The sequence below is a fragment of the Syngnathus leptorhynchus genome, chromosome 2, assembly GCF_054491065.1.
Source record: "Syngnathus leptorhynchus isolate UIUO chromosome 2, UIUO_Slep, whole genome shotgun sequence".
Taxonomy (NCBI): Eukaryota; Metazoa; Chordata; class Actinopteri; order Syngnathiformes; family Syngnathidae; genus Syngnathus; species Syngnathus leptorhynchus.
In genome coordinates this window covers 17202192-17217050 of record NC_141196.1, presented here as the reverse complement: position 1 = coordinate 17217050, position 14859 = coordinate 17202192, and the positions used below count along the sequence as shown (strand labels likewise).

Here is a 14859-nt window from a genome sequence, read left to right as displayed (position 1 = left end):
AGAGCAGGCTAATGATATTGAAACCCTTCTCCCCAAAATAGCGACTAACTATGGTTGCCCATATCCATCCATCCATCCATTTTCTGAACCGCTTAGTCCCCACGGGGGTCACGGGCGTGCTGGAGCCTATCCCAGCCGTCATCGGGCAGTAGGCGAGGGACACCCTGAACCGGTTGCCAGCCAATCGCAGGGCACACAGAGACGAACAACCATCCGCACTCGCATTCATACCTAGGGACAATTTAGAGTCTTCAATCGGCCTACCAAGCATGTTTTTGGGATGTGGGAGGAAACCGGAGTGCCCGGAGAAAACCCACGCGGGCTCGGGGAGAACATGCAAACTCCACACAGGGAGGGCCGGAGGTGGAATCGAACCCGCACCCTCCTAACTGTGAGGCGGACGTGCTACCCAGTGCCCCACCGAGCCGCCCTGGTTGCCCATATCCCAAAAAGTATTTTTAATATGTTTTTCATAATCGAGCAGTCCATGTAAGATGCATCATTAATTTTAGTGTACCAGACAGGGAAGAGCGCACGTCTTTAGTTTGGTGTTAGATTTGGCACTAATATTCAATCATTAGCTTATGATTTGACACATAAAGGAAGGTATGTGCCTTTCTGGGTGTTTAAATGGGCTATAGTACAGTCCATCATTACTTTTACCATGTGGCAGTTAAGAGAAAAGCCATGTGTATAGTTTGGGCTATAGTTTTGTCAGTCATCGAAGAACAGAAAACATTTAAATAATTTAACAATTTTAACATGAGTCATCTAAGGGACTCTTTGGTGTTTGTCATAAGAATGGGTATTCATAATCGAGCAGCCCTTGTAAAATCCATCATTAATTTTAGTGTACGAGGCAGGGAAGGGCGCACGTCTTTAGTTTGGTGTTAGATTTGGCAATAATATTCAATCATTATATTATGATGTGACAATTAAGGGAAGGTATGTGCCTTTCTGGGTGTTTAAATTGGCTATAGGTCATTTAAAGTACATCATTACTTTTACCATGTGACAATTAAGAGAAAGTCCATGTGTTTAGTTTGGGCTATAGTTTTGTCAGTCATTGAAGATAAGGCAATATTTAAATACAAATTAAATAATTTTACCATGAGACATCTATGGAACTGTTTGGTGTTTGTAATAAGAATGGGTTAGGTGGTTAGGGAGGTGCTTCCCATCAAAGCAGAAGGATATTTTGAGCAGAGGCAAAGTGAGACAGATTCATTTGAGTCGTATTAGGTTTCCAATTTCCAACAACAACCAGGAAAAAAAAGTGTACATATATAGATTAAGAGTGACGCCAGACACGCTCTCTAGAGGCAGCCTGTCTGTGGTGTTCCATTTCACAGAATGACACGTCTAAAGATTGTCTAATGCCACCGGGAGATAATAGAGTCATGCGTTTCTTTCACTAAGACTGGAGGAAGGAAGAAGGCGTCGTCGTCTGCTGCTTCCATTTTCCATTTCATTTCAAATACGCTGATTATGACACGCTAATTATAGCCTTAAATCATGAGCATTCTTTGCATTGGTTTCAGTTTCTGAATAAAACACATTGGGACAGACTGGTTCCCTGACTTTAGCTTTGTCGCTTTCCCCTGCTCCCCTGCTCCCCCGCAGGTGTCTCATTGACAGTGACAAACTATCAGAAGGAGCACAAGCGACTTGTTCGTCTGGCAATGCTGGAAGGACAACTGGAGGTGAACGTTAGTAAAAACGTTGCCAGGACAGTAATCTACTACTCTATCTGTAGTTAACTACAGATGAAGAGAGCTGATTATTTACAAAGTTAAACAATAGCATGCAGGTTATTTTACAATTACTGTGAAGGGAACTGGATTTCAAAACACATTCAGTATCTCTCAGGTAGAAAAACTAATATTTGTTTTGAACCGCTTGATACTTTGAGGATTGCGGCTGTGCTGGAGCCCATCCCAGCAGTCCTTGGTCCTTGGGCGGTAAAGGGGTTGCCAGCCAATCACACAACATTCATAGAGAAACAACCATCCACACTCAATCAATTGGCCTCCCATACATGTCTCCAATGTCCCGGGAAAAACCCACACAAGAAAAATCCACACAGAAGACCGAGGCCGGAATCGAACCCTGCACATCTGAACTTTGTGGCGGCTGTGCTAACCAGTGCACCAGCATGCCTTCGTACAGTATCGTTATTATATTAATATCATTTCTCAACACACCGTATCAATAAACATACGTGACACAACTATTCCGCATCAATAAATCAGCATAGGCCATAAGATAACTACACGTATTGATTGTATAGTATTTGAGCATCTACCAACTCTCATTGATGCCTGCCAAACACAGCAATTGAGCAAAAATCTACATTACAGAAAGTTAAAGTTAATTTTTATATTTATCTTAACAATAAGTAATAACTTCTTATTGCTGTAAGCAATTATTCTGTCTGTGTGGCTTAGAGTGTGTGGGTGAGTGAGACAATAAAGATCATCGCGCTAATAGATGTTTTGCTTTTTTTACAGTGCGCATGTTCCGACTGTGGGAGGAAGAACATGCAGACTGTGCATAGGCGGCTTCAGTCTTTTAATGGTAATTAAATGGCGGACAGCCTGCATTTATGTAGAGCATGGGTGGGCAAACTTGTTTTGCTCAAGGGGACACATTTGATTTTTAAAATGGACAGATGGGCCAGGTCATTCACATTCAGTAGAGACAAAATAAAAAAGTTAATATCCATATTATGCTATAATGTAATGTGTACACATTTTTTTAACTTAGTAGTAAAATAAATATTCACTCTTGTGCTTGTAAATTATTTAATTTTCATCCTAATTTAACAATTTTATTTAACTGCCGTAATTTCTGGACTATAAGCCGCACCTGATTATAAATTGCACCAGCTAAATTTAGTGGAAAATCTTGTTTTGTTCACATATAAGCTGCACCGGACCATACGTCGCAGATTATTTAACTACCACTTTTAAGAGGATAAACACAAATAATATTGTCAGGAAAGAGATGGTTCTTTGGGGACACATACCTTATATTAACATGAACTTTATTGACAGAGATGCAAACATACAAACATGTATAAATCTTAGCGACAACCACAATAAACTTAATGTGCAGGGTACACTAGCAACCCAAACTAATAATAAATAAAATGGGACCACTTGCGGGGGTAAAGTTGGCAATGTGATACGAGCTACACGTATAGCAGCAGAGTGGATGTGACTGGGAAATAAATAAAGAAAAGGGTGACGCAACAAAATGTAATCAACAATAGCCCAGTGCCCTCTAGTGACCGGGGGCAACCTCTAGAGTGCATGAGCAGCTCTCGTTTCTTCGTTAAGAGCCAAATCGACTGCCTTTAACTTAAAAGCGGCATCATATGCATTTATTTTGTCCCCCATAAAAAGAGTTTGTGTATAAAAGCTTCCTTTCTTCAGTAATGTCTGTCTTGATCTCGTTCTGTCTCTTTGTGTCAATTATACGGCACTATTTGCCTGGCGGACGGACATGCAATCAAAACACCACTCTTCTCCCCAGTGACCGTGTGTCTGGTCACATCCCTCCACCCAGCAAAGCGGTGCTGCACAACAGCGCTCCACAGCCTTTTTACGAGTGTATAAGTGTATTAGTCATCACAAAAATCACGGAGAATCCATAGATACGCCGCACCGGACGACAAGCTGCAGAGTTCAAATCTTGTGCAAAAAGTAGCTGCTTATTGTCCGGGAATTACGGTAATATTGCTGTATTTTCTGCAAAAATTGTTTCTTCTGACCATGAAATAATAATGCATCATCATTGTTTTATTTTATGACAGTATTCAAAATTAATTACAATTATCTCAAAAAAATATTTTAAATTGTTAAATAAGTGCAAAGTTGTTTTGGCATCAAGCAATAATTGAAGTAAAAAATTAATTCAAACAATTACAAATATAACAAACCTTCACACTACAATTGAGGCATTAGAAGTACTAACACAAACTAATTGAATAACTGTATTAAAATTGTATTAGTGCATGGAATGGAAAAACTGCTTAAGAACTAAAAACGTACTTCAGTGATGTGGCTAAATGTATTTGAAAGCATTATGGCATAATTATTGCAGATTTTCATTGCAGCCTCACTATGAACCAGTGTCATTGAGCCTTTAAAAAAAATAAATACTCCCTCATACAAAACAAAGACTTGGGAAAATATGCATTACTAATCTAAAATAATCAAGGAATGACAAAAAAAAAAGATTTTTTAGTACATCTTTGGAGAGGAGCGAAGTGATTTCCGAAAAGGAAACATCACTCTTTCACTGATTGTCGCTCCTTTGTGGAGCCTCCTCGATTCTCGCTCTTCAATACAAAGCAGATATGAAATGGATCCAATGTGATCTTACAATAGGGACACATGATATTCACGTCAATTGTATAAATTCTGCAACACTGAACTGTATAGCCTTCCTGACAGACACATTCCCTGTGGGAACTGTGCCACGTCTGTGTGGAGATACTTTAAGGACACGGATGACAACATTTTATGGCGAGGGCAAATTATGCTCTGCAAAATGGATGGTTAACAACGACCAATGAGTTTCGCGAGCCCTGTAGCCCGCTTTGCTCCATGTGCGCAGTTTGGTGTGGCACGTTTCTTTGATGGCCAGGAATAGTTCATATTTAAATGTTCATATTCTGTTTGTGTTTTATATTTTACCATGTAATGTGCTCATAATAGCCTTAGTTAAGTGATATGACCCCAAACTGTGATATCAATTTTAGTGACATTTTGTAGAAGGGAACACACTTTTTCTTGTTGAACTAATTGCTCGTGGATTGAGCAGATGAAATTGTGTTGTGTGTCAACGTGTCAGTTTTGTTGTATATTCATTGTTTCCACAATATTTTTTCACCCATTTGTTGTGTAATTAATGCTAGCTTGCTGTTCAGTTAAATTAGTGGACATGTCATGGCTGTGCGAACAGCTTGATGAAGAGGACTGTTTAAAGACCAATTCTAATTGAAAACTGACATTAACTGGTCCATTTGTGTGGCATGTTGGCACTGACCTATGCAGTAGCAGAGGATGACTGACAGCAGCACAGCCACGGTAACTGCAATCAGAGCGGTGCACTTCCAGGAGCAGTGCTTGGGCGACTTCTTGAACTTGAAGGCGCCACGAGAGAGGCTGCTGCGGGGAAGCGGGCGCGCCGGAGTGGAGTACACTGTGCCTGTCGCCATGGTGTAGCCGGGGGCTGCAGCGCCAAAGAAAGGGGTGCTTCCCGTTCCCGTCTTAAACAGGAAATGCCTGTCAGATATGGAGATTGACATATTGATATCATAAAGGTCAAGTTTTGATAGTATGATGTAATGCAACATAGAATTAGTATACAATTTTGAAACGTCAGCATACGGTAACCTTGATACACTTGTAATAAAAAACTACAGTAGATCACATAGTATTGCATTGTAATATCTATGTGTACAACACTGATATAATTGTGTTAAATATCAATATTGCAATGGATCATAATTTCTGTTGGTACAATAACAAAATACCAACATTAGAGGTGAATATCATAACATAACACTGCTTGTTAGGGTAAAACATGATGCAGCAACATTAGATACTGCAGCACATCAACATCAATTTACAAGTATCAATGTAATCAAATCTCAAAAATGGTTGTAGAATCATATCGTAGGCTAAACCAAGTTTCTCGCAGCTGCTGGTGTGCACTTTAAAAGTCAGCAAACAGTAATATTTTTGATATTTTTGTGATATTTAACACTGCCTTGGTTTCATAACAGCGTGAGACAGACACGTTTAATATTCATGAATAATTGATACTGCTGCCCGCAGGCCGCGTGATGTTTGAGTAGCGTCATAAATATCGATAGTTCCTAAAAAAATATTGGCCAGATCTAAATAGCCGCCATAATCCAAAGGACTAAGGTGTTGTGAAAATGAAAACAAACAAAAAACAATACGTCATAAATACAATGGACTCTCCCGCCTTGCTCACTTGACCTTTTATGATCAGGCTTGTGCTAATAGCCTATAATACCTGCACTGATTAAGAGGCTTTAATCAAAGGCATTACACAGCCATCGTCCTATTAACTTTTAAACTCCAAGTGAAAAGCTCTTAAGTGAATAAATTAAGCCTTCTTGCCATTGCTTATAGACTAACACTGCCAATGGCCACAGGGCTCGGAAACTGGACCTGTCCGCAGACCTTGCGGTCAACATGCTACAGTACTGTCTGTAAAGGAAAATCGATACCAACCAAAACCCCACGTCTCTTATTCTGTGATATGCTAACGCATGTGTGTACGTATGTATGATTTTAAGATTCTTGTGCTACCTCTAGTTGCACTCTGTCTTTGTTTTTCAAGACTTTTGTGTCATCCTCAGTTGCTCAAACTTAGTGAACAAAGCATAGCATCAGTGTCCTACTCAAAAAAGCCCCCAAAAGACGCAGATTGACAGATGCGATGCATCATTCACTTCTTTCTCTCTGTGCTTTCATTTCAGGCTTTTGTACTACCTCTAGTAAAGTAAATAGAGAAAGTGCGACAGAAAGTGGTATAAAAAAAAAAAAAAAAGAAACACCCGAAAATGACGTACCGAAAAAAATGTGAAAACTAAGAGTGGAACAGGTTTGCTACAGAAAAATTGAAAAATAAACCTCCACTTTCCGGCTTCTTTTTCAAGCTTTCGTGCAATTTGTTCTTGTACTTGGTGCTTCCTTTCAGACTTTTGGTCCACAGCAAATGCATTCTGTGCTTCAGGCTTTTCTGGCACCTCTAGTTGCACATTTTCTAATTCTTCAGGCTTCTGCACCACCACCGGTTTTCTTTACCACCTCCAGGTTGTCTGCTTCTTTTTCAAGGCTTTCCTGCTACCATCAGCTTCATGAGGCATCTTGTTTAGGCTTTATGCGGTTCCATTCTGCAACCTTTGCACGCTTCTGCATTACCTCCAATTAAATTCTGTGCTTCTTTTTTGGGCTTTTTTTTCACCCTTCAAATGGATTATCATGCATTTCTCTCACACTGTTATTTTTTTCAGGCTTTTGCGCTTCTCACTGCTATGGAGAGTCAAGTAAAATCAGTGTGCTACACAAAAAAATACAAAATAGCGATGAGCTGCAAGGGATGGCCCCATAAGACTAAAGTAGTAGCATTTTTGGCATTATCAGCTAGCCAATTAGCATTGAGTCATGGTTGTGACTGCCTGTTGGTTAACTTTTTCACTGCCGCTCCTCAGAATTGAATAGAATGACCTGAAAGTGACTCATGGTTCCAATTTTTTTTTTTTTTTTTTTACCAAAGCTGCCGTAGCTCTCTTTCTTGAGTGGCCTCTCTAAAATAGAGATATTTCAATACTACACGACAAAACCTGCTGATGCGCACTGAAAAATACAACAGCAATTAATAGCAGTAATTCATTTCTGTTAACTGAAGCTGAGCAAATTCTCTCCATTGATTCTGAATGCTGAATGCGTTGAGAGGAGCCAGATGAAGTGGCTCAGGCATCTCATCAGGGTGCCTCCTGGACGCCTCCCTGGGGAGGTGTTCCGGGCATGTCCCGCTGGTAGGAGACACTGGGGGCGACCCAGGACGCGCTGGAGAGACTATGTCTCTCAGCTGGCCTGGGAACACCTTGGGATCACCTGTGATGAGCTGGATGAAGTGGCTGGTGAGAGGGAAGTCTGGGAGTCCCTCCTAAAGCTGCTGCCCCTGCGACCCGACCCTGGATAAGCGGAAGAAGACGGATGGCTGGATTCTGAATGCAGCAGGTAAAAAAATGATTCAAAACATGGTCACTACTGCAACCACTTGAATGATTGTATAAAATTCAACCTCCTTTCTCACTCTATGTTTTTTGCTTCATGTTGAATTTTAGCAGCCTGTAGTAATATAGAGGATGGTGGGTTGCCATGGCAACTGATAATTCATAGACTAACCAACAAAGTCATACATTTGCTCAGCAATTATTTACACAGCATCGATAAAGACTATAAATTTTCAGGTTTAAATCCGACAAGAATCAGCACTTAAAGAGCATTAGCGCAGTCAATTAGAGGCATCGTCTCAAATCCACACTATGAGCCGTGACACTCTCAAACACACAGAATGACTGCCTTACTGCTTCAATTAATAGTCTCTTTTTCTGGAAAGTAGGACATGGGATGAACCTCGAACCATCTCATGCATGCACTACATATTGTGATCAATGCTGGAGCGCGGAGAACAAATGTCACACTTTGGACCCGTCTGGCATTCCTTGGCCGGCACCCCGATCAACGCAAGCTGTCGACACACATATGGTGGTGGGGGGATTCCGTTTAAAGGTTAGTGTGCATCACTCCTGGAATGACAATGTTCCAGGTAAGTTGGTGGGAGGTGTTGTTCCCATTACTATTGGCTGGAAAGGAAAGCTTTTGTGACAAAAGGACTGTGATGTGGAGCTTCCGTAGTGCATTTGTAGTTCATCTGTTCACAGAGTAATAATGATGTAGATGAAGTTAGCTTCCAGTGCCAACCTCTATCTGGCTTGCCACCATATGTTTGTCACCTGTGATCAAAAGGTAGCTGGAAGAAAGAATGGCAACTGAATACAAATGTAAAGTGCAACTTTAGCCTCTGGGATTAACCACTCCTGGCTGCCATGGTTTTGTTATTTGTGATCAAAAGATAGCTAGAAGGAAGAAAGACTGGCGAGTACAGCTGTACACTGTAGTGTTGGTGTACAGCTAAATGACTGCTAGCCACCACATGTACTGTATGTCATGATTAATTCATTCACTGACATTAATTCAATCACTTCATCAATCATCGTTCGTTAACTGCAATTCAATCGTTTGTCACCAAAATAGATATTTAAGAAGTGGTTTTCAATAGGTGGGCATGAAGTGGGTCTCGCCCAGCTTGTCTGTGAAACTCAGGTTAGTTAACCACTGTAATTATGTTTTCCCACCTCATGTAAATGGCTGTGTTAGATCTATAATCAGTCGATCAGCACCGTTTTTCAGTAGAAGAAAAATATTCGGGTCTGAATTTCAGCTTGATCCATGTTAGTGATAGATGGCCACATGCTGAAAGTAGGGCAGGTTTGGAAAACTCAATGTCATAATCCTGTGAGTGTAAAGATCTTTTTGGAGGTTTTTTTTTCCAGTTCTCTGTACAGGTGAAGCGGCGGAGTCTCCAGCACACACTTGCTCGTCATAATCAGTGACAACGATTAGGACTGACAAAAACATGTTTGCCCACTCTACCTAAAATGCATCAGTGTATTCTCTGTGTGTGCAAGTTTTTACTAAATAATATCATATGCCAAGTTAGTGCAATATGTTTTTCTGTCACTTTCGGAAAAAAATTGCTTTTGAAACCAAGAAAAGGGCACTAAAATATTCTTATGTAACTTGGGCAATACCACTTGGATGAGACAACAAAACAAAGGGGAGAATGTATTGATTTATATTCAGAAATAACAACTTCTTAACTGTTTTTTTTTGTTCTTTTACAATGCCTCTCTCCAACTGTAGGGAAGCAGTCCCTTCACTTGGTGATAAAGTGGGATGTAGTATTTTTTCCTTCCCAGTATGGCCTTGGTATTGTCCTCAATTTTACTTTAATTTTTAAATACCAAAAACAGCTCATCATCATAACAAAATAAACGTTGACAATCTAAACTTTTAATGAGTCAACCTAATGGGTCTGTAGTGACAAATCTGACAGGTGCTGCCTGAGATTTGAACCAGCAAATCAACAGTATACTGGTTTGAAAGTGGCGTACTCTGCTGAATGTCCACGCCTCAATATGAAAAATTTACATCACCTTTGTTTAATGCTATTCTCAAAAGTATAAAAAAAAATGTTAATCCTTTCTATGTTTGTGTTCATTTAAAGAAGATACACTGTGTCGAGTTACATGGTGGATAGGATGGTAAAAGATGGTGCGTGAGTGTGTATTGGATTTGGCTCAGACGAATTGGCTAAAATGAAATTCTAAATGACAAAGCTTGACATGGAAGACCTGAAGAAGGGGACCTGAGTAGGGGTTACTTAAAAGTTAGTTCTTCAAAGTTAACTATTGTTAAATTGGTAAAGGGGAATGTAGGATGAACCAGTAAACCTCCATTCCCGTTCCAAATTTCACCAGAAGATGGTGCCAAAGTCAGATTGACCTAACATAGTAAATTAATAGTTTAAAAAGTCATCGATTAGATGAGGACTTGTTCTGAAGCACAGCAACACACAATTTTGGATTATGTTATATTATTTTGTTTTGCTATAATATACTTTGAAACTGCTTGAATATTTTAATTTGCTAACTAGGGAAGCCCGTGCTCATCGTTAGGTAATGAGAATGAGACATGTTAATCACAGTCAAAGTAAGCTGCAATATACTTTATTTTTTTCTGCTTTGCAATATTGTAGTTAGTAGCAACATGAGCAGCATCATAGCACAGAAGTTTCATTTACACATGAATGTATTCAGAGTTGAGTAAGGACAAGGGGTTGACAGTGATACCGTGGGTGGAAGACTGCAATCCCACGCTTGAGCTTGACCTAGAGTTCACCAGCTTGTCAAAATACGTTTTGAAGCTGCTTGAGTGTTGTAACCTGCTAACTAAGAGAATCCACGATCATAAGTATGATTATGTGTTAAACTGATTATTGTGAAAGTATGTGTTATTATTGTCACAATGTTTAATCAGTATCAAACATGTATGTAATATTGATGTCCTATTTACACATGAATGTTTAAATGTGAGCGAAGACAAGGAGGCGGAAAGGGTTAATGGTGATACTAAGTGGTGAAAGACTGAGATCCCACACACAAGCGTGACCTCGGTCACGTTCATCCAGTTGAAGCCTAAACAAAATGCTGTTTGAAGGAACTCAAGTCAGAGAAAAAATATTTGCAAATGTCACGTTGACGGACAGTTGACAAGATTTGGAAGTGGGAAACAGGATGAAGCATCCCTGAGAAAATTGTTACTTGCGTGAGAACATGGTCACCTCATCTAGTTGAATTCGGTTGAGATGCAGGTGCAGTCTATTCTGGAAGGATTTGGGTCATCTGAGGCCAATGTATGACGTCATAGAAAAAAACTGGTACGTGACCAAGCAGGCATAGTGGGCTTTCTCCGTCAGGAGTATGGCCCCTGCGGCTAATGCCGTGGGTCGAGAACGCCGATTAGACAAAGATAGATTTAATTTTTTCTGAGATTAACCCAAGGTCCGTTAAAATGAAGGACTAGGAGATGCAGACCTCGGTGCAGGACAGAGGAGCCATTTTTAGGGTGTCATCATCTCCACTATTTAGGGCATCCTGTTCTTTTAAACAGAATTCGGATTTTGGAAAAAGGAGAACTGATCACTCGACTTTTCCACCAAACAGCATTTTAGACCTCTAACCCCTTACCCTTTTTTACTATATTTTTTAGTTTTCAATCGAGAGAACTTCGAGACTGAATAATTTTTGCTCTATTGAGAATGGTGAGTGGAAATTATTGTTAGTTGTTCAAACAATGGAAACTTGTAATTCTCTTTCTTGCTTATTCATTAAATTTCTACTTTATAATCGTTTAATTTTGATTAATGATTATTTTGATCTTTTTTGCTTTAAATCTCTTTTGTTTCTCTATCATAGTCATACTTTAAACCGTTCAGTTCTTTTTTAAATGAAGACAGCTTTAATCCTCGACATCAGGGAGTGTCAGAATCTGGTTCAAAACGGTTAACTTGAGCTCAGCTAATGTGGGTGCATGCGGTCTTAACAAAGACAGCTAAACTATTCCGAGCGGATAACAAAAGCAACAATCTTAATAGGAAAGGAGAGCTGCTGAAACGGCCGCAATCGAGGAGATCCTGGGTCTCGACAAAGTAGTTACTCAACCCTCGGGTTTTTGTCAGTGGGGCTGGCGTATGGAAATGACAGAATTAATCTAACAATAGGTTAGTTACCTGAACAGCGGTTAGACTCGGAACAAATCTTTCCGTACCGGCTGAAATCAATTCTCGTCTCCCCTACAGACTGCGTCACTGCAGAGGAGCTAAAGTACAGAATTTTACCCTTTAAACGGAGAGCTGGTCACTTACATCAGATAAGTGCACGATTGACAACTGAAAATGAAACGCTGTCGGACACAACGAACAAGCACCACTGCACAGCAATTGATTAGTGCCGGCTCGACGCAACATGGCGCATCGCTATGCTAATCCGACCAGCGGCGAAGGCAAAGGGACAGGCGCGTAAACCGATGAATGGTCTCAAGTTTAAGAGACTGGGACCTACATGGTTGTCCGTCCTATTGGGACGACGGTATTAGAAGAAAAGGCCAGTGGCGCTCTGCCGGCGACACAGCTTGTCATCAACTTGACATTTGAAAACCAGTCACAAAAGACAGAACAAGCGAGTGGGTGGATTTCTCCATGGCTAAGCTGCACAAGAAAAACACTCGAAACAAAACCAATTGAAGTCGTCCTAAAGGGTAATCCGCAACTTGGACGCTAGCTCTTAGCTAGCAACAGAATTATGTGGCTGGAGCTTTGTAAAACAACAAAAAACTACAGTTGTAGCATAGTGACACAGTATCTTCATTTCCTAAAAAAGAAAACAATCAAGGTTGCGCTTTCCAAATAAGAAAAGCAGAAAAAAATCAGGAAAGTATAATTGTGTAGTATTTAATTGTAAACATATTGCACTTTTCTGCATTGCTCATTTCCTAAAAAGAACACCAACTGTTGATGCTATTCTTTCTTAAAAAAATATTTAAAATTATTTAACTCAATATTTTTTTTCTTTTCAGCATCGTTCTCGGTCAATATAAAAGCTGAGCGCGTCCCAAGGATCGTCACCACTGACGACCTCCCACAAGGCAGCAAACCCCCCTCCGACACGCTCTTGATCAATTCCACATGGGCGACATTGTCAACGGAGAACGCCTCTCTTTCGTTGCACGCATGAACGCTTCGACAGAACAATTGTGAACAACCTTCAGATTGTATTCAAGCAAAAGAAGAGAAGCTTGTGAAATACTCTATGCGGTGTACACATGCTGTACCAGAGGCTTACAATGGAGACATAGAAATGAAGGTACACTGAACCCTAATACAAGGGCTTTGGTCTTTAGAAACGTAAAAGTAAAATGGTAAAACAACATTTGTGAGATGCAAAAATCTTAACCTTTGTTTATAACCCTAATCAAAGTTTGGAAATTGTAACCCAAGTATACAACGCTGATATTTTCTTAAAAGGTGGATTCCCTGTTTGGCATGCACAAACTTGGTCAATAAAGTTGATTCTGATTAACTCGAAATCCGAACAAGGCAGTTGAAACCCTAATTTGCCATGTATGTCACATCCCAATAAAAATCTCAAGATAAAAGATTGCACACTAACCTATTTGTGTCTATGGTAGAAAAGTAGAAAAAAAAACAATGGCAGCTCTATATGGAGACAGTAAAGAGGTATATCAACATCATACTTCCTGGCTTTGAACGAAATGAGGGTGATAGTACGTGTCAGACACTCTGGAGTCCAACCGTCACATGCAAAAGGTACGCTCTCTGATGACCTCAAGATCACCAAAACCTCTGTCTTGTGTGGAAACCTGCTTGTTTTGTCTCTTTTTGCCGCTCTTAACAGCAACAGGGATTTGTAGCATGACTGCAGGCCAATAGAAAGACTTTGCTGATATAGTTTCAAAGTGATTAAGCAAGACAACTGTGCCGAGTTTGGCCAAAGGCTGCAGGTGAGGCCATCACCTCTTATTTTGGAGAGTGCGAGGGCGACAGATTACAAGTACAGATAAAGTGCATTGGCCCGCTGGTGGAATGAGGAAAGGTAGGCTGGGAGAAGAAGCACAACAATGCTTGTAAAGTCGGGAGTGCCTAGTGAATCTTTCGAGGAGTGCGTGATTGCTTCCAGTTTCCATTTAAGAGATTTAGAGCAAGATGAAGACCAAGTGTGTGTTTCACAGCAGGTCAAGTCCGTATCTGCAGTGGTTGCCAGACATGACGCAACCTGTGCTCATGTCACCAGTATCAAGGCAGGATTAGGTTTTCAAATTAGGGTTTCAAGACAGGGTTATGTATTTATAAATAGGGTTTCCAATTAAGACAAGGTTAGGGTTTCCAGTTTGGATTTGAAGGTAGGGTTTCATATTATGGTAAGAAGCCAATGTGAACTTTTCAAATAAAGTTTCCAATTAAGACGGGGTTAGGGTTTCAGGTTTGGGTTTTAATTCAGGGCTAGGGTTTCAACAAGGCATTCAAGCATGGGTTAGAGTTTTGTGGCAGAGGTTAGGATTTCGAATTAAGGTTTCTAGCCAAGCTAAGGGGTTCAAGTATCGATTTTAAACAAGGTTTCAAACATGGTTTATGTTTTCAAATACTGACAGATTTAGGTTTTCAAATTATGTTTTAGGATGGCATCAGGGTTTCAAGTTTGAATTTTACAATACGATTTGAAGCAGAGGTTAGGTTTTCTAATTATTTTATATGAGGACTTCAAGCCTGTATTAGAGTCTCAAACAAGAGTTGGAGTTTATAGGTGTCAAACCTGGGTTAGTGTGCTTAGTGTTTTAAATTACGGCATCAAGCCAAATTTTGGGTTATTGTAAATCCAACTGTATGTGCAGGGCTAGTGTTTCAAATTAGGTTGTGTTTCGTAGTAGGTTTTCAAACCTGGACGTCAAAGTAGTCCGGTTAGGGTTTCAAGTCTACCTTAATGTCTTAGAATAACCTTCAACTTCCTCTATGAAGCATTATGTGTGCAACTACGATGTCATCCCAGCAGCCATACATCACCATTAACCGAGTCCACATCAATTGGCTACCAGTGGGGTGGGCAGG

The 14859-nt window shown here is 40.2% G+C and overlaps 1 protein-coding gene across 1 annotated transcript in view; it reads right to left on the bottom strand.

The window, feature by feature from the left end:
• Positions 1 to 14859, bottom strand: part of LOC147061083 (teneurin-3) — a 168275-nt gene that overhangs the window by 85022 nt on the left and 68394 nt on the right. Inside the window, exon 4 of the mRNA XM_085905468.1 lies at positions 5056 to 5294. Coding sequence (XP_085761594.1) covers positions 5056 to 5294 — 239 coding nt within the window. The remainder of the gene's footprint in view (positions 1 to 5055; positions 5295 to 14859) is intronic.